The sequence below is a fragment of the Lipotes vexillifer genome, unplaced genomic scaffold (assembly GCF_000442215.2).
Source record: "Lipotes vexillifer unplaced genomic scaffold, Lipotes_vexillifer_v1.1 scaffold283, whole genome shotgun sequence".
Classification (NCBI taxonomy): Eukaryota; Metazoa; Chordata; class Mammalia; order Artiodactyla; family Lipotidae; genus Lipotes; species Lipotes vexillifer.
The window spans coordinates 1462019-1482758 of record NW_006789004.1 but is presented as its reverse complement, the minus strand read 5'-3'; the positions used below and the strand labels follow the sequence as shown (position 1 = coordinate 1482758).

The window sequence follows — 20740 nt, the reverse complement described above, 5'->3', positions numbered from 1 at the left end:
TTTTCCAGGCACTTTGGAAAGACATGAAACAGGAGAAAGAGCAAGGATTATTCTTAATTGTTGCGATGATTCACAGCTTCTAAAGCCTGAATCTGTACTTCCAGTTGCCTCAGAGACACGTAAGCACAAAAGTGTAGAACAGAGGTCCACCAGCTCCTACCAGTTTGGGCCAATACCTTGCCCTGGTCTGCAGGTGGAGTCTTCATGTAAGGTAAGTTCAAATCAAGCTGCTGCTCACGAAGAACATTACCAACCCTGAGTAAGAAGTAATGTGCTTTCATAAATATGTGGCCATTAAATATCAGCACAAAGATAAGAACTCAGAGATGATTATATCTACCAGACACACCTACCAAGCGATCTTGGGTGAATCAGGATAACTTTCTGAGTGATTATTATTTTTGAATGACTATAGCATCCTTTTTTGATAAGACAGGTCCTGGCTTATCAAGATTGAGTCAGTTTTATATTAATCCTTGAATTCTAGATGGTTTTCAATGAAAAGGGGGGAAAATTATATTCTGTGGTCAGGATCAATTTTTTTTTCACTTGGATATTTGACCTCTTTTTAAAATGCTGACTACAAATAAACCAAAAAACATCAGAAAAACTGGATCGTTGTTTGGGCAATTCTTTTGGTATACTCAGCATCTCTAGGATCACTACCTCTTTAGGATTCCAGGCCTCAGTTAACACACAATGATGGAGTTTACATTCATTTTCTCAAGCCACGTTAACCAGTGTCACAGAAATTTGCATGAGTTTGATTATTTTTCAGTTCTAAACATGACATAGCAATTTAATCTGATTTCTTTAAGGGATTCTTCCATTCTTCTGTCATCTATACCTCCAAGTTATCCCCTCCTCAGGTTGCAACTGTGGCATTTATATGCGTATATATAATGTAGTATTTTTTTATGTAAACATATTTTCATAATAATGTCTATTTCTTTTTAATGGCTGCATCATGCTCTATACTGTGTATATACTATACTGATATGAATTATTTTCCTATGGCTTAATATATGGATTGTTTTTTATGCTTCTGTTTAGGACTAACACAACTATGAACCTAAAGTGTTTTTTTTAATATTTAGTGTTATTTAATGGGATATATTTCCAGAAGTGGGGTTTCTAAGTCAAATTTTAGCTGATTTTTATTTATATGTTGTTAACATTTTCTGTTATTTTAATGATATTATGAAGACTTAAAGTAACATTAATAAGGACTTTAAATAAGACTTTATTTTATCTCATCTGTATGTATGTAGTTAGAGGCAAAAGTATGTGTCATTTTTTAAGAAAGGCCAATTGGCTGCTAAGCTTTGCCTCAAAACTGCAGGGGTGGAGGTGAGGGCACCAGCATATGAGCCTCAGCTTTTTAGGTTTAAAGACTAGATTTCGATTTTATCAGTGAGGCCAGAGTTTGTCAACCTTTTGAGAACTGAGTCATACTAACCAACCACCCAAGAAATGAATATTTAAACTAGAATGACAATTCTTTAATGTATAATGATAAATATGATGGCAGTTCATTGCTCAGCACAGTCTCACAGTAGCAAAGCTACAGGGCATGAGGGAGAGCGGGGAGGTGGAATTTTAGCAGAGGATTCCTTGATGGGCATGGAGTCAGAGCCCCAGGGTATTCATTCACTGAGCTCTAAGAAGATAATGCATAACCATAAATAAGACCAAAAGACAACCCTCAGAATGGGAGAAAATATTTGCAAATTAAGCAACTGACAAAGGATTAATTTCCAAAATTTACAAGCAGCTCATGCAGCTCAATAACAAAAAAACAAACAACCCAATCCAAAAATGGGCAGAAGACCTAAATAGACATTTCTCCAAAGAAGATATACAGACTGCCAACAAACACATGAAAGAATGTTCAGCATCATTAATCATTAGAGAAATGCAAATCAAAACTACAATGAGATATCATCTCACACCAGTCAGAATGGCCATCATCAAAAAATCTAGAAACAATAAATGCTGGAGAGGGTGTGGAGAAAAGGGAACACTCTTGCACTGCTAGTGGGAATGTGAATTGGTACAGCCACTATGGAGAACAGTATGGAGGTTCCTTAAAAAACTACAAATAGAACTACCATATGACCCAGCAACCCCACTACTAGGCATATACCCTGAGGAAACCAGAATTCAAAAAGAGTCATGTACCAAAATGTTTGTTGCAGCTCTATTTACAATAGCCTGGAGATGGAAACAACCTAAGTGCCCATCATCAGATGAATGGATAAAGATTTGGCACATATATACAACGGAATATTACTCAGCCATAAAAAGAAATGAAATTGAGCTATTTGTAATGAGGTGGTTAGACCTAGAGTCTGTCATACAGAGTGAAGTAAGTCAGAAAGAGAAAGACAAATACTGTATGCTAACACATATATATGGAGTTTAAGGAAAAAAAATGTCATGAAGAACCTAGGGATAAGACAGGAATAAAGACACAGACCTATTAGAGAACGGACTTGAGGATATGGGGAGGGGGAAGGGTGAGCTGTGACACAGTGAGAGAGAGGCATGGACATATATACACTACCAAACGTAAGGTAGATAGCTAGTGGGAAGCAGCCGTGTGGCACAGGGAGATCAGCTTGGTGCTTTGTGACTGCCTGGAGGGGTGGGATAGGGACGGTGGGAGGGAGAGAGACGCAAGAGGGAGGAGATATGGGAACATATGTATATGTATAGCTGATTCACTTTGTTATAAAGCAGAAACTAACACACCATTGTAAAGCAATTATACCCCAATAAAGATGTTAAAAAGGAAAAAAAAAAGAAGATAATGCAGTCCGTGCTTTCAGCCCATGGGGTACTATCTCCCTTGGTCAAGGCTGATATACAGTGAAAAATTTCTAAATTTTGGATTTCTCTCTTTAGGCCAGCTACTTTTGTTTATGCTTTCTCCTGCAGATGTTAAAACCAGTGATTAGGCTGCAGCTTTTTTTCCCCTTTCCTTCCTTTTCTCATTTAGTCTAATTATTTTTAGATTTTCCAAATCAGTTTTTCATGTTCTTAACTTGAAAGAAGTCATGGTTTTTTTTCTTTTGGCTATGCCGTGTGGCATGTGGGACCTTAGATTCCAATCTGTGCCCCCTGCAGTGGAAGCTCAGAGTCCTAACCACTGGACTACCAGGGAATTCTCAGGAAGTCATGTTTTATAAGGACAATTATATCAATATGATGAAATTTTTTAACATTCACAACTGAAGTTGAAAGTGATAGGGTCTTAGTCTCCTAAAGTGGGAGACAGAACCACACTTCTATTATATATTTTAAGGTTGGGGTAAATAAAGCCCAGTGAGTGAGCCCAGCTGACTGCCAAGCATTCCCATCTTAATGTGGCTTGTTGCTTTTCTTTCACAATAGAATTTGTATTTTATAGTGGAAATTATATGTTAGAATAGTGGATGAGAACTTGGATATGTCTCTTGACTCATGCATGTCATATGCCTAAGGTCTGCAAGAGCAAACCTCATTCATCAAGTGCCTATTTTACTAGCTTAATTCCCAGAAGGTAAACTGACTGCTGTTTCTTGCAGGACCTCAGAGCTACCCTTTAGGTAGTGATAATAGTATATATAGATTTCATTTTCTTTATATAATTTTGTTTCTTTCTTGACTCCAGGAGGCAATAAAATGCCGGGGTCTTGTTTTCCTACTCTTAGGCTGATTCCAACTTCATTTCCTAGCTGCTGCCCTTTACCTTAGATGACTGCAATTTCCAACTTTTACTCTCTACAGAGGTGGAGAATTGAATTAGACAGGTCTATCACCTCCTTTGTTCTATGTACTTTATTTCTCTTATTATTGAGCTTACTGTTGAGTAGAGCTATTTTTATTTGTGCTTCTCCTAAGTTATATCTTCTCCAATTATGTACTGCATATCTTCTTCTCATCGTCTTAGACTTAAGCCTTTAAGATTGTTTTATCTTAATCTTTTATTTATGAATTTGATAAGCATAAAATTTTAAGAATGCTTATAAATTCTCCATTCTCCTTTTTGTTAATATAGTAAAATGCTTCATTAGTTTTCATAAGAAAAAAAATCAGATTTATAGAAGAGGAATCACACATTTCAGAGCTGGGAAAAATGAGGGACAATAAGCCTGTAAAATTTGGAACAATGTAGGGTTACTCTGTGTTTCAGAATTTTTTGGTATGGACTTCAGTGAGAGACAAGTGAAATATTTTCGAATGGTAGCATGAACTGTTTAAAAGGAAGAATAGCATGTAATATCTGTGTGGTGAGCTCTTTGTGTTTGGCAATATTTTGCATTTATTAGGATGCTGTGTCCACTTTTCCTTCTTGCATTTGAAGAGTGCATATAGATTTAGGAGAAGGTTTTAAAGAGAACAACAAATACAATAAGACATTTAAAAAATGGGTCCAATTAGAAAGGCCAAAGGAGTTGAATTTGTGCAGCTAGGCAAAGAAAAATCTTTGGGGTAGGAGAGGACCAGCGTCTTAAAGGATTTAAAGGAATACAATATCATATTAGTGATGGGGAACTGCTTTTCTCAGATTCTGCTGAGGATAAAACAAGATAAAAACTGTTTAAATTGCAGTGGGAGGAATTTAGCTTCAAAGTAGAAAATAAACAACCTTACTAAAATCATTTTTACATGGCAGAACTCTTCGTTACCTCATTAGATTTTAACGCAGGAAGGTCTTTTTTGTCTATTATTCTGTTGGTTGGTTTTAAATTATTTTTCCACACTTCTTGTCTGTAAAATGAGTAAAAAAATAAACAGGATTATTTTAACTGCCACAATTTAGACCCATTGTAATGTTCTGGAAATGCCTTTTAAAAAAATAACCTGATTTTCTGTAGTATGGGTCCCCAACAGCTCCCCCCAGTTGCCTTTTTAGAGTTACATGGTTTAATATGGCAGCCATTAACCAGAAATGGCTATGGAGCACTTGAAATTTGGCTAACACCACATGTTAAAATGATGTTTGGGATATATAGGCTTAAATAAAATATATTATTAAAACCAATTGCACCTGTTTCTTTTTATGTTTTTCAGTATGGCTACTAGGCAGTTTAAAATTATACATGCAGTTTGCATTTTATTTATGTTGGACAAATGCTGAACTAGACCAGGGATAAGCAAACTTTTTTTTTTTTTTTTTTTTTTTGTGATACGTGGGCCTCTCACTGTCGTGGCCTCTCCCGTTGCCGGACGCGCAAGCTCCGCGGCATGTGGGATCCTCCCGGACCGGGGCAAGAACCCGTATCCCCTGCATCGGCAGGCGGACTCTCAACCACTGCGCCACCAGGGAGGCCCAAGCAAACTTTTTTGTAAAGGACCAGATGGTAAATATTTTAGGCTTTGCAGGCCGTATTTTTGCTGTTGCAACTGTTCATTTCTGCTGTTGGAGCACAGAAGCCACCACAGACCATTGTTAAACAAATGAGTGTGGTTGTGTTTTGATAAAACTTTATTTACAAAAACAAGCAGTGGACCACATTTGATACTCACTGTCCATTATTTGCCAATTGATCTAGTCAGTCCTCTCTAGACTTGGAAATTATGAGGTACTTGGAGGAACTAGCAAAATAGCCAATACCTACCCCCTCCCTAGATATCTAAATTTTTAATAAAGCAACTTATCCCAACTTCTGCACTATGAGGAATGTAATCCAAAAGCCCTTGATCAAGTCTGTTTCCTGACAGCATTCATGAAATTGATGTGTTTGAAAATCCGCCCTTTGTGGAAAACAAATGTGCACATTATGCTTCCTAATCCAAGCAAGATGTTTTAAAATGAAATTTTCTTTAAATAAAGCACTTATACATGCATCATTATCTAAATATATAAAATTGATTATAAATAATGCATTTACATTTATTTACGTTCCAGTTGAGCTTTCTAGAAATATGTTTGTATTTTTTTAACCTTTAGTTGACCTTAGAGTTATGCCTGTTTGGTGCCATTTGCTGAAAAATCTTATTAGAGCTTTATCCTGCTACCTCTTGTAAGACACAGATGGTGTACTGGTAGGCCACCAATAGAAAATCGGATCCCACTACTACATATTACTTTATTGGAATGCAACATTAGTTCTTTTACATTTTATGAAACAAAAACATAACCAAAATGGAACTAGAGTAGTTTCTTAATTGTGCAATTTGAAAATTTCACCTGCGAATTTACATGTATCAATATGAAATAATAATTCACTGTGGCAATACTGCATGTTTCAGATTAACTCAGTTTTCATTAAACTATCTATATTTTATTATCAAAATTAAATTATTACAAAAAGAACAAATAATATTTATTTGAAAACAATTGTGTTATATAGGGATAAATCCTGAATATAGAATGATAATTTTCACATTTTCGATTAGTAGTTAATTTTCAGTATTCTTTTTAATGTAATAAACAGCATATGCCTATTGTTTCTCATGTAGACAATATTTTGCATCAATTTTATATAATTTTAAAAGAAAACAGATTTTTATTATTAGACATGCCAGGCCTTCATGAAAATATAGGAATTTCTCTCTGTTAACATTGGATTAAGATTTTTGTTTTAAGTATTTTGATTTAGTGAATCCCAACTCAAAACTTAGTGCCCAAATGATATCACCTGTCCTAGTGAGACAGAATAGAGAAATATACAATAGAGAAATATAGAAGTCAATTTGCTTTTTGAAACACATGTGAAGTGGTGCAAGTTTTTGACAGTGTAACCATTTCTCATAAGCATTTTATATGGTAATTTTTACTGTAAGTCAAAAAAATGTCTGTTATACGCAATTTTTTGTAGCTGTTTTATAAAGGATATCCCTTTTCTTACTTTGTGGCATGAGTTTAAGCATTTTTGATACAAACTTCCCTCAGTGTTGAGGAAAACTCTGAAAAGCATATCACAGCTTTGTTCCAAAACTAATTCAGGAGGTCTCAGAGTCACTGTGAAAAGTAGGAACCCCACACTATTAAATGACTCCAGCTGTCGGCCGCGCACACAGAAGCAACCCTGAATTTCCTCACAGTACTTCAAAGCCGTGCTTGTATCTAAACATTCGTTGGCTATGTAAATCAGAGGCACAAAAGGAGAATGCTCCTATTTCATGGTGCGCGGCTGGTCTGAGTCCGGCTTTGTGCTGCACGTGCCGGTAGGGAGTGCCAGAAACAGAAGGGCACTGTTCTGACTCGTGTGACAAACGTAGTTAACACCAGATCCATATTAATGTTGTCAAGTTCCCTTGATGTATTTAAACAGATTTTAATTATTTTCAACGTCCAAAGGCCTGAAATATATAGCCTAATAGTTCTTCAAAGAAAGCTTACTTAATGTGTGAATGTAAAACCTCTCATAAAAATGAAACTTTTATATTAGCCTTAGTCATTGACATAGGTTATTCATCAAGTCAGCAATTTGTGTGGCAAAGTGCCATTTGAATAGCGTATTGTTAGGCTACTTATGGTCCACTTGACAAGGGCTCTTTCTGTAAATAGTGCAATTTGACTCCAGCTGTTAAAGAGTGGCTTTGACAGCAGCCAAATAGAATGGAGATGCCTTACTGCACTGCCAAAAAATCAATATTGGGTTCTTGTTCATGGTAACCTGTTCTTTTCTCTTCTGTAGATTTATAAACAACTATCAAGGGTTTATAAGTGGAAGTTTAAGTATTATTTTAAATGTAATTCACTTTGAGTTTCAAATTAAGACTTGTGATAAATGGTACAAGTGCAGAGTTTTAGGATATTATTTCCACCCCCTGGTTCATGTTTAGTCACAATTACAGTTAAGTTGAATTTGGATTCTCCAGCTACAATAGAAAAGAATTAGTGTAAAACATGGACTCAAAATTGTGTGCCTATTGTATACCACCAGTGAAATTATTTCTTCTTTTTGATTCTCTTATCAGTTTATCTTCTGTGTCCTCCCATCTTCTCTGTGTGTGTACCTTTTTGTACAGATGGCAGGGTTCTTTGTGGCTGTGCCCATGGCAACACCCACAGATGTTGACAGCCAGTAATGTCCCCCGTGTTGTTGAAGATTTCCCTAAAGCAGAGTCTTGCTGGTTTTGAAGATTTTTCTAGCGTTTTCAGCAATACAGGGTTGCTATGATACCTGGCTGGCGGTAATAGATATTGAATCTTTTAATTACAGTAACCACACACAAGGACTTTTTTCACTGGCTTTCTCTGCTGTTGCTAGCTGTTATATTTAAGATACAGAAGAGGCAGTGAAATTATATACTCAAGATGAGAAAAAAATTTCCAGAGTTTACTTTGAATTCCAATATTTAATTTTAAAAATTTCCTGGTGTAAAAACCTTTCAGCAGACTGATGGAAATATAGTTTATTTAAATTGCAGATAAAATTTATTTAAATTATTTCTAGTTTTGACTGAACTTGATTTTGAATTTTTATTGTTTACTTGAGATGTCATTAAGCCTTCGTCTAAGGTGTGCTAAGCAGAATTTGAAAAAGCTGTCATTTTTAACATGGGAAAAGCTGATGGAATGTGTACTTTCTCAAATGCCTTTCAGTGAAAGCTGTTAAAGTAGCCATCTTCCTATTACTGACCAACTCTGCATTTATGAGTTTGTGGCTGAGATAGCAACTGAAAATTCATAAAGCTGATAATATAATTGTGTACAAAGACCTGTAAGGCTGATTCAAGGTCAGTGTTATTGTTTTTATAATTGCTGATAGGAAGTTCTCATTTCTTCAAGAAGAAGGGTTTGTTCTGCTTTGATTTTAGTTGGTTTCAAAAAATGTTATCCCTTCTGTTAATTCTAAAGTAAATCTTTTCACTGAATAAATGTTTATGTTGTTCTTTAGTGCTAGATTTAGCCTAGATTTACCTCAGTATTTTTCCCCACCCCCACAATATTAGTCAATCCTGTAAGAAACATGGGCATCTAGGATTATAACTTTTCTCTTGAATTAAATATTCTGATTATAGTCATCAATTGACTTGTGGGTGAGGATTCTATCTTAGAATCATGACGAAAAGTTAAACATATCAGGCAGTTTTATTTTGTATTTAGATTAATCTAGGGACAGAGTAGCATAATTTATTAAAGCATGTCTTTAAATTTGACACCATTTGCACAATAATTTTATAGGGATATTTTAGAAAATATATATTATGTAATAATGTACCTACCATATTACCCACCATAACCATTTAGAGACTTTTTGTTTCTCCCTCATTTCTTTTCTTTCCTGCATATTTTTTTTTCTGAGTTGTAATTAAAAGCAAAACAAAAACAGAAAGCCTGTGACTTTCCAAATTTGTTAAGGCCAGGTTCTTGTAGGACCTAAAGATGGACCTATTCAACTTACTGAAAGAGGTCTAAATCTTCTGGGATACAAATTCACTCCACTGGATTTAGATGTTCTGTTATTGAGCAAATTGCTGGTTCTGATTAAAAGATGATGGTAAATGTTACTCCTTACAGAAAATTGGAGTTTTCTTGGTAACCAAGTCATTGTCTGACATCAGGAATATTTTCTGTTTATATCCTATTTTTGATGACTACTACAATGGATGATATTTTGAAGGAGTAAAAAGTGAAGTTTATAGAAATTCAGATGTTGAGTTAACTAAAAGGTTTAGTGGCTTATAACAGGAAAGAAATGAAAGAGAATAAAATTTTTCTTTTTGAAAGCTGGTAATGCCACTTATAGACTGAGAGTACCATCTGGACCCATTTAAAGGAATCCCAACAGGAGCACTCCTTCTGTACCAATGACTTATGTTGAAACTGGCCCTAAGAGAGCAGCAAATGCAAAAATGTAACAGGAAGCAATTCTCAGAAAAGAAAGCATCTCTTCTCATGGAATATTTCCCCTATATTGGTAAAAACAAAATGTATGTATGAAGACTTTAGCTTTGAATCTGTAGATTGCTTTGGTTAGTATATTCATTTTCACAATGTTGATTCTTCCAGTCCAAGAACATGGTATATCTCTCCATCTGTTTGTATTGTCTCTAATTTCTTTCACCTGTGTCTTACAGTTTTCTGCATACAGGTCTTTTGTCTCCTTAGGAAGGTTTATTCCTAGGTATTTTATTCTTTTTGTTGCAGTGGTAAGTGGGATTGTTTCCTTAATTTCTCTTTCAGATTTTTCGTCGTTAGTGTATAGGAATGCAAGAGATTTCTGTGCATTAATTTTGTATCCTGCTACTTTACCAAATTCATTGATTAGATCTAGTAGCTTTCTGGTAGCATCTTTAGGATTCTCTGTGTATAGTATCATGTCATCTGCAAACAGTGACAGCTTTACTTCTTTTGAGATTTGGATTCCTTTTATTTCTTTTTCTTCTCTGATTGGCTAAAACTTCCAAAACTATGTTGAATAATAGCAGTGAGAGTGGACATCCTTGTCTTGTTCCTGATCTTAACGGAAATGGTTTCAGTTTTTCACCATTGAGAATGATGTTGGCTGTGGGTTTGTCATATATGGTTGAGGTAGGTTCCTTCTATGTCCACTTTCTGGAGAGTTTTTAATATAAATCGGTGTTGAATTTTGTTGAAAACTTTTTCTGCATATATTGAGATTATCATATGGTTTTTATCCTTCAGTTTGTGAATATGGTGTATCACACTGATTGATTTGCGTATACTGAAGAATCCTTGCAATCCTGGGATAAAACCCACTTGATCATGGTGTGTGATCCTTTTAATGTGCTGTTGGATTCTGTTTGCTGGTATTTTGTTGAGGATTTTTGCATCTATGTTCATCAGTGATATTGGCCTGTAGTTTTCTTTCTTTGTGACATCTTTGTCTGGTTTTGGTATCAGGGTGATGGTGGCCTCGCAGAATGAGTTTGGGAATGTTCCTCCCTCTGCTATATTTTGGAAGAGTTTGAGAAGGATAGGTGTTAGCTCTTCTCTAAATGTTTGATAGAATTCACCTGTGAAGCCATCTGGTCTTGGGCTTGTGTTTGCTGGAAGATTTTTAATCACAGTTTCAATTTCTGTGCTTGTGATTGGTCTGCTCATATTTTCTATTTCTTCCTGGTTCAGTCTTGGAAGTTTGTACTTTTCTAAGAATTTTTCCATTTCTTCCAGGTTGTCCATAAGGGGGGGAAGGGTAAACTGGGACGAAGTGAGAGAGTGGCACTGACATATATACCTTACCAAATGTAACATAGCTAGTGAGAAGCAGCCACATAGCACAGGGAGATTAGCTCGGTGCTTTGTGACCACCTAGAGGTGTGGGATAGGGAGGGTGGGAGGGAGATGCAAGAGGGAGGAGATATGGGTATATATGTATATGTATAGCTGATTCACTTTGTTATACAGAAGAAACTAACACACCATTGTAAAGCAATTATACTCCAATAAAGATGGTAACAACAACAACAACAACAAACTTTAGCTTTATTCATTGGAACTAAGAGCATGAACTTACTGAAAAATATATCCAGCTAATATCCTCATCCATTTTTCTGAATTGGGTTTTAACAGTGACATCCTGAAGGCACAACCAGTTCTCTGCATCCCCAAATGGCATTCATGATACTAAATACAAATAATGACATAAATTACATTTTTTGTAATTTTCTACATACTATGAAGCTCATATTAGTCTGGACACAGTTTTTTATCCTAAATTGAAATATCCTGCATAAGCTTTTGGTCCAGGTATGATTATTCCTATCAGATATTTAAAAAATGGTCATAAGAGGCTGCTGTGAGCAGCAGGGCCTTTCTTATACACGTGTTTAACTTCATGCACATCCAAATATAACTGAAAATTTTAGGTTTTATTTTTTTGTCTTCACATGTTGTCTGAGACCTGCTGGTTTTTAGAAAGCTATTATGAAAGCTTACAAAATATGAAGTTGTACTCACCTTTACTACTTTCTTCCCAGCTCCCACTAGAGGTCTCATTATACAAAACTTGGCCCTCTACATTTACTCTCTGGTAGCAAATGTCTTACTTCCTTTTTTGCTCCTTGAACTAAAATAATAATCTGGATGCCTAAAAAGTAGTAATGGAGGGAGACAGGTTCATCAGACCCTTTATTCCTAGTTTTAGCATTGTAGCCTGTTAGAACCAGAAGTGGTCAAATTATCTGTTCTCTCCCTTCTTAGGAGAATTTAGGAGCCCAGTCGTGATTGAATCACATAGTAAATTGGGTTTAGAGCCGAAACTGAGACTTTCTGGTTCCTGTCTCTGCTCTCTCAGTGTCAGTATAGCTGAATCCACTTGTGGATGGATCCTGTAGCCAGACTTTGACCTGCCAGATTTCTCTCATGGCTGAGTTCCTGTGTTGTCCTCTCTTCACTTCCCCATCCCATCTTCTTGAAGATTCTTTGCCAGCAGAGCTTGGGATCTGGTGTACTAAAAGTTGGTTTTGGATATTTTTATAGTCCCAGAATTTCAGAATTCCCTGGCTTTTCTGTGATTAGTTGATAGGATTTAGCTTTTGCTTGGAGCTCTGATTTTTCTTTTCTCTGTCTGATCACCCTCCTTAGTATATACATCTGCCTTCCAGGTTGCCTCTTTTTGGGAACCAGTGGCCTCACTAATGACCACTCTGGCTTCTTCTACCTGAACCCTTTGAGATGAAGGTGTTTTAGTTTTCTGTTGCTATGTAGCAAATTGCCACAAATGTAAGGGATTAGAACAAATTACACCTATTATATCACCATTTCTTCTGTGCCAGGAATCTGGCATGACACTGGGTTCTTTGCTCAGGGTCTCATGTGACTGAAATCCAGGTGTGGGCTGCAGTTGCTGTATTATCTGAGGCTGGGGTCCTCTTCCAAGCTTACTCAGGTTATTGGCAGAATTCATTTCCTTCTGGTTGTAGGACAGGAATCCCTGTTTCCTTGCTGGCGGTCGACCAGGGGGGCCACACATTCCTTGACATACAGTCTTTTCATCTTCAAGCCAGCAGTGGAGAACTTCTTATGCAGGGAGTCCCTCTAGTACTCTGAATCTCTGACTTGCCCCTCAGCCACCAGCCATAAAAAACTCTCTGCTTTCAAAAACTCAATGTGATTAAGTCAGGACAACTCAGATAATCTTCCTATCTTAAAGTCAACTGATTTGGAACCTTAATTACATCAGCACAATCCCTTCAGGGCAGTACCTAGATTACTGTTTGGTTGGATAACTGGAAAAAGATATGCTTTGCCAGGTTTTGAGAATACTGGGGGCAATCTTACAATTCTGCTTATAGATGGGAATCATTCTAATTCAGGGTGACTGCTGTCTTAGGACTATTACTCTCTTCTTCTGGTTCTGTAACATTCAACATCTGCTTAAGTGCCCTGATTAGCTATCTTGGTACTAATCGTTTCTGAAGTTTGAATCAAACCCTTGTTTCTCTTTGGGACCTTTTCACCCTGTCTGTTCCTTCAGGGAGTTCCACATGCTGGACACCTGGAAGCATAGTCAAAACCTAGAAAATATCTCCTTTAATATTTCAGGATGTTAATAAATTTCAAATTGTTAATCAGTATTATTTTTATGTAATTTTTATTATAGCTCCTAAGCTGGGGACAATGTCTACTGATAGCATACCTTCTGAGCTTTAAATTTGATTTTGATGCTTATCTTTGGGTGGAGATTGAACATATTCTTCAGCTGTGTGACTTTCCAATCAGTACAGTTTATGAATTAGTCTTTCCACTTCCACCAGCATGACCTGGATAGAAAGAAAAGAGCCTCAGAAATGGATATTCAACTATTATTCATCTGAGCTTTAGTCATCCTCAGATAAAATCCAAAATTATAAAGAAAAAGATATTGAAAAGGTCAACTGTAGATTTGGGGCCATAACCTCCAGCTACATATTTAATCTCCAGCTACTTGGCCTCATTAAAGTAACTCATATTCTCCCTACTGCTTGTCTGCTACCAGAATATTTCCCCTCTCATTCTTCACCTTGAAGTCTAAGCTTCAATGTCATTTTCCATAAAGTATGTAGCAGCCCACCTCCCCTTATTCTCTGTCTCAGCATCCTATTTATTTCATTTTTTATTTTCCCCACCTTCCTCAATAGCATAATCTCAAAATGGGCAGTGATATGCTGTCAGTTTATCATGGTATCGTCATCACCTGCATATGTTGGACACAAGGCAGATTTTCAGAAAATATTTGTTGAATAAACATATGGACTAAAAATTACTAAAGTTGAAACATGAAAAATACATGGTAAGAAAGTGAAGCGTATGTCCTTTTTTGAGTTGTAACAGAAACAATAAAAATGAATGCCCCCCCTCCCCAACCCCATGGGTATTTACTTTGTCAGTCAATTGCTTAAAGTCCAAATTGGGTTTTTATGTGTGACTTGATCTTACAGAGGGGAGTGATCTAGCAAAAAAAAAAATAGTTAATAATAGCAAAGAGGTTGTTGAAACACAACTCTTACCCCACTGATATTTAGACACAAGTTTCAATCAATTCAAAAGTTTGAAAGGCATATCGATATTTAGACCAGTCCAAACCAATACAAAAGCTTATAAGAAAAAGTTTATTAAAACTGGTAATGAAATTTAGGACATTTAGCACATTAGGGAGGGATGATTCACTACAGGTAAGATAGGCACAATGGTGAGCTGATAGACTCAGAAAGGAAGATTAAAAGGTAGTGTAGTTAAATGGTTTCTTACACCAGCAAAGTTTGTTACTGCCCTATTCACTTGCCTTAAATTTCAGACTATTTTTTTTAGTAACAAAGTTATCTAAAATAAGCACTCAAAAATAGCCTGAGGATTGTACTGTATATCATGAGCCCTCCGCTTCCCTCAAATAATTACTTTACTAAGCCCTCCCCTTGACACAAAATCCCTGAAGCCAGCAACAGTCTAATCACAGGTTTGTAATAACTTTTAGAAATGTAAGTGTAATAAATATGAAGAGGCCTGATTTATGTTTCATTTCCCAGATGCAAAGTCTCTGGCACAATCCTCCATCCCTCAAGTGGCCGACATCACTTCCTACTTTCATAGATCATTTGAAAATTGCTGAACCTCTCATCAGAGGTTGGTGAAGTGAGGGCTGATTCTACTCCTTGATATGTATGACAGTAAATGCTTAAGGTAACTCCTTATTGTGAGAACATAGGGTAGTGTGCTGGGTTAACAGCCCGAGGAGACACCAATCCTCATGGGATTTGCTCTTCTTCCTTGTAAGATTTGCTCCTCCTCTAGGGAGAAGGTGTCTTGGTAATGGCAGGCAGGTCAGTGGCCCTCCACACGGTTGCCCTACTGATTCCACTCTGCACACATCTCTTCTTGCCTAATCTCATGTACAGGAGGTGCTCTTCTCTCCACCTAGTCAAATCCTACCCATACTACAATATCTGCATGCTATTTAACATGCACTGGTGAAACACTTGTAAGTTAACTATGGATTGCCTAGTTATTTTACAAGTATATATATATATGTCTTATATTCTCAACTAGACCTTAAGCTACTTGAAAGAATTGCTATGTCTATACATTATGTAAGTTTTGTAGTGTGGAATGCAGAACAGAATCTTTTATTCATTCAGCAAATATCCATTGAACACCTACTATGTGTCAGACAGTCTTCTTGATACTAAGAATTTCAACAGTCTTGGCACTCATGACACATTTCTAGTAAGAGGAGATGGACTATAATTTTTTAAAAGAAGATTAGGCAGCTTCAAGATGGCGGAAGAGTAAGACGCGGAGATCACCTTCCTCCCCACAGATACATCAGAAATACATCTACAGGTGGAACTGCTCCTATAGAACACCTACTGAACGCTGGCAGAAGACCTCAGACCTCCCAAAAGGCAAGAAACTCCCCCACGTACCTGGGTAGGGCAAAAGAAAAAGGAAAAACAGAGACAGAGGATAGGGACGGGACCTGCAGCAGTGGGAGGGAGCTGTGAAGGAGGAAAGGTTTCCACACACTAGGAAGCCCCTTCGCAGGTGGAGACTGCAGTGGCGGAGGTGGGGAGCTTCGGAGCTGCGGAGGAGAGCACAGCAACAGGGGTGCGGAGGGCAAAGCGGAGAGATTCCCGCACGGAGGATCGGGGCCGACCGGCACTCACCAGCCCGAGAGGCTTGTCTGCTCACCTGCCGGGACGGGCGGGGCTGGGAGCTGAGGCTCGGGCTTCGATCGGATCGCAGGGAGAGGACGGGTTGGCTGCGTGAACACAGCCTGAAGGGGGCTAGTGTGCCACAGCTAGCTGGGACGGAGACCGGGTAAAGGTCTGGAACTGCCGAAGAGGCAAGAGACTTTCTCTTCCCTCTTTGTTTCCTGGTGCACGAGGAGAGGGGATTAAGAGCACCGCTTAAAGGAACTCCAGAGATGGGCGTGAGCAGCGCGGACCCCAGAAACTGGCATGGCACGCTAAGGCTGCTGCTGCCGCCACCAAGAAGCCTGTGTGCGAGCACAGGTCACTCTCCACACCACCCCTCCCGGGAGCCTGTGCAACCCACCACTGCCAGGGTCCCATGATCCAGGGACAACTTCCCTGGGAGAACACACAGCGCGCCTCAGGCTGGTGCAACGTCACACCAGCCTCTGCCGCTGCAGGCTCGCCCCGCATCCGTACCCCTCCCTCCTCCCGGCCTAAGTGAGCCAGAGCCCCCTGAAGCAGCTGCTCCTTTAACCCCATCCTGTCCGAGCGAAGAACAGACGCCCTCAGGCAACCGACATGCAGAGGCGGGTCCAAATCCAAAGCTGAACCCCAGGAGCTGTGCGAACAAAGAAGAGAAAGGGAAATTTTTCCCAGCAGCCTCAGGAGTAGCGGATTAAATCTCCACAATCACCTCGATGTACCCTGCATCTGTGGAATACCTGAATACCTGAATAGACAACAAATCATCCCAAACTGAGCGGGTAGACTTTGGGGGCAATGATATATATATATATATATATATATATATATATATATATATATATATTTTTTTTTTTTTTGCTTTTTAACTTTCTGTAAGTGTGTATGTGTATGCTTCTGTGTGTGATTTGGTCTGTTTAGCTTTGCTTTCACCATTTGTCCTAGGGGTCTGTCGTCCGTTTTTGTTTTTTGTTTTTTTACGTTTTAAAACTTTTTTCTTAATAATTATTTTTTATTTTAATAACTTTATTTTATTTTACTTTATTTAATTTTATTTTATTTCATCCTCTTTCTTACTTTCTATTTTTTCTCCCTTTTATTCTGAGCCTTGTGGATGAAAGGCTCTTGGTGCTCCAGCCAGGAGTCAGTGCTGTGCCTCTGAAGTGGGAGAGCCAAATTCAGGACACTGGGCCACAAGAGACCTCCCAGCTCCATGTAATATCAAACGGCAAACATCTCCGAGAAATCTCCATCTCAACACCAACACCCAGCTTCACTCAACGACCAGCAAGCTACAGTGCTGGACACCCTATGCCAAACAACTAGCAAGACAGGAACACAGCCCCATCCATTAGCAGAGAGGCTGCCTAAAATCATAATAAGGCCACAGATACCCCAAAACACACCACCAGACGTGGACCTGCCCACCAGAAAGACAAAATCCAGCCTCATCCACCAGAACACAGGCACTAGTCCCCTCCACCAGGAAGCCTACACAACCCACTGAACCAACCTTAGCCACTGGGGAGAGACCAGAAACAAAGGGAACTACGAACCTGCAGCCTGCAAAAAGGAGACCTCAAACACAGTAAGTTAAGCCAAATGACAAGACAGAAAAACACACAGCAGATGAAGGAGCAAGGTAAAAACCCACCAGACCTAATAAATGAAGAGGAAATAGGCAGTTTATCTGAAAAAGAATTCAGAATAATGACAGTAAAGATGGTTCAAAATCTTGGAACTAGAATAGACAAAATACAAGAAACGTTTAACAAGGACCTAGAAGAACTAAAGAGCAAACAAACAATGATGAACAACACAATAAATGAAATTAAAAATTCTCTAGAAGGGATCAATAGCAGAATAACTGAGGCAGAAGAACGGATAAGTGACCTGGAAGATAAAATAGTGGAAATAACTACTGCAGACCAGAATAAAGAAAAAAGAATGAAAAGAACTGAGGACAGTCTCAGAGACCTCTGGGACAACGTTAAACACACCAACATTCAAATTATAGGGGTCCTAGAAGAAGAAGAGAAAAAGAAAGGGACTGAGATAATATTTGAAGAGATTATAGTTGAAAACTTCCCTAATATGGGAAAGGAAATAGTTAATCAAGTCCAGGAAGCACAGAGAGTCCCATACAGGATAAATCCAAGGAGAAACAAGCCAAGACACATATTAATCAAACTATTAAAAATTAAATACAAAGAAAACATATTAAAAGCAGCAAGGGAAAAAAAAACAAATAACACACAAAGGAATCCCCATAAGGTTAACAGCTGATCTTTCAGCAGAAATTCTGCAAGCCAGAAGGGAGAGGCAGGACATATTTAAAGTGATGAAGGAGAAAAACCTACAACCAAGATGACTCTACCCAGCAAGGATCTCATTCAGCTTTGACAGAGAAATTAAAACTTTTACAGACAAGGAAAAGCTGAGAGAGTTCAGCACCACCAAACCAGCTTTACAACAAATGCTAAAGGAACTTCTCTAGGCAAGAAACACAAGAGAAGGAAAAGACCTACAATAACAAACCCAAAACAATTAAGAAAATGTGAATAGGAACATACATATCGATAATTACCTTAAATGTAAATGGATTAAATGCTCCCACCAAAAGACACAGACTGGCTGAATGGATACAAAAACAAGACCCATATATATGCTGTCTACAAGAGACCCACTTCAGACCTAGGGACACATACAGACTGAAAGTGAGGGGATGGAAAAAGATATTCCTTGCAAATAGAAATCAAAAGAAAGCTGGAGTAGCAATTCTCATATCAGACAAAATAGACTTTAAAATAAAGACTATTACGAGAGACAAAGAAGGACACTATATAATGATCAAGGGTTCGATCCAAGAAGAACATATAACAATTGTAAATATTTATGCACCCAACATAGGAGCACCTCAATACATAAGGCAAATACTAACAGCCATAAAAGGGGAAACTGACAGTAACATAATCATAGTAGGGGACTTTAACACCCCACTTTCACCAATGGACAGATCATCCAAAATAAAAATAAATACGGAAACACAAGCTTTAAGTGATACATTAAACAAGATGGACTTAATTGATATTTATAGAACATTCCATCCCCAAACAACAGAATACACATTTTTCTCAAGTGCTCATGGAACCTTCTCCACAGTAGATCATATCTTGGGTCACAAATCAAGCCTTGGTAAATTGAAGAAAACTGAAACCGTATAAAGTATCTTTTCCAACCAGAATGCTATGAGACTAGATATCAATTACAGGAAAAGATCTGTAAAAAATACAAACACATGGAGGCTAAACAATACACTACTTAATAACCAAGTGATCACTGAAGAAATCAAAGAGGAAATCAAAAAATACCTAGAAACAAATGACAATGAAAACACGATGACTCAAGACCTATAGGATGCAGCAAAAGCAGTTCTAAGAGGGAAGTTTATAGCAATACAATCCTACCTTAAGAAACAGGAAACATCTCAAATAAACAACCTAACCTTGCATCTAAAGCAATTGGAGAAAGAAGAACAAAAAATCCCCAAAGTTAGCAGAAGGAAAGGAATCATAAAGATCAGATCAGAAATAAATGAAAAAAAAATGAAGGAAACGACAGCAAAGATCAATAAAACTAAAAGTTGGTTCTTTCAGAAGATAAACAAAATTGATAAACCATTAGCCAGACTCATCAAGTAAAAAAGGGAGAAGACTCAAATCAATAGAATTAGAAATGAAAAAGGAGAAGTAACAACTGACACTGCAGAAATACAAAAGATCATGAGAGATTACTACAAGCAACTCTATGCCAATAAAATGGACAACCTGGAAGAAATGGACAAATTTTTAGAAATGCACAATCTGCCAAGACGGAACCAGGAATAAATAGAAAATATGAACAGACCAATCACAAGCACTGAAATTGAAACTGTGATTAAGAATCTTCCAACAAACAAAAGCCTGGGACCTGATGGCTTCACAGGCGAATTCTATCACACATTTAGAGAAGAGCTAACACCCATCCTTCTCAAACTCTTCCAAAATATAGCAGAGGGAGGAACACTCCCAAACTCATTCTACGAGGCCACCATCACTCTGATACAAAAACCGACAAAGATGTCACAAAGAAAGAAAACTACAGGCTGATATCACTGATGAACATACATGCAAAAATCCTCAACAAAATACTAGCAAACAGAATCCAACAACACATTAAAAGGATCATACACCCTGATCAAGTTATTCCAGGAATGCAATGATTCTTCAATATATGCAAATCAATAAGCGTGATATACCATATTAACAAATTGAAGGAGAAAAACCGTATGATCATCTCAATAGATGTAGAGAAAGCTTTTGACAAAATTCAACACCCATTTATGATAAAAACCCTGCAGAAAGGCATAGAGGGAACGTTCCTCAACATAATAAAGGTCATATATGACAAACCCACAGCCAACATCATCCTCAATGGTGAAAAACTGAAAGCATTTCCACTAAGATGAGGAACAAGACAAGGTTACCCACTCTCACCACTCTTATTCAACATAGTTTTGGAAGTTTTAGCCACAGCAATCAGAGAAGAAAAGGAAATAAAAGGAATCCAAATCAGAAAAGAAGAAGTAAAGCTGTCACTGTTTGGAGATGACATGATACTATACATAGAGAATCCTAAAGAT

At 37.7% G+C, this 20740-nt stretch overlaps 1 protein-coding gene across 1 annotated transcript in view; it reads left to right on the top strand.

Moving 5' to 3' along the window:
* The window catches only part of WDR72 (WD repeat domain 72), a 192082-nt gene that overhangs the window by 55684 nt on the left and 115658 nt on the right, over positions 1-20740 (top strand). Inside the window, exon 13 of the mRNA XM_007461914.1 lies at positions 9-211. Coding sequence (XP_007461976.1) covers positions 9-211 — 203 coding nt within the window. The remainder of the gene's footprint in view (positions 1-8; positions 212-20740) is intronic.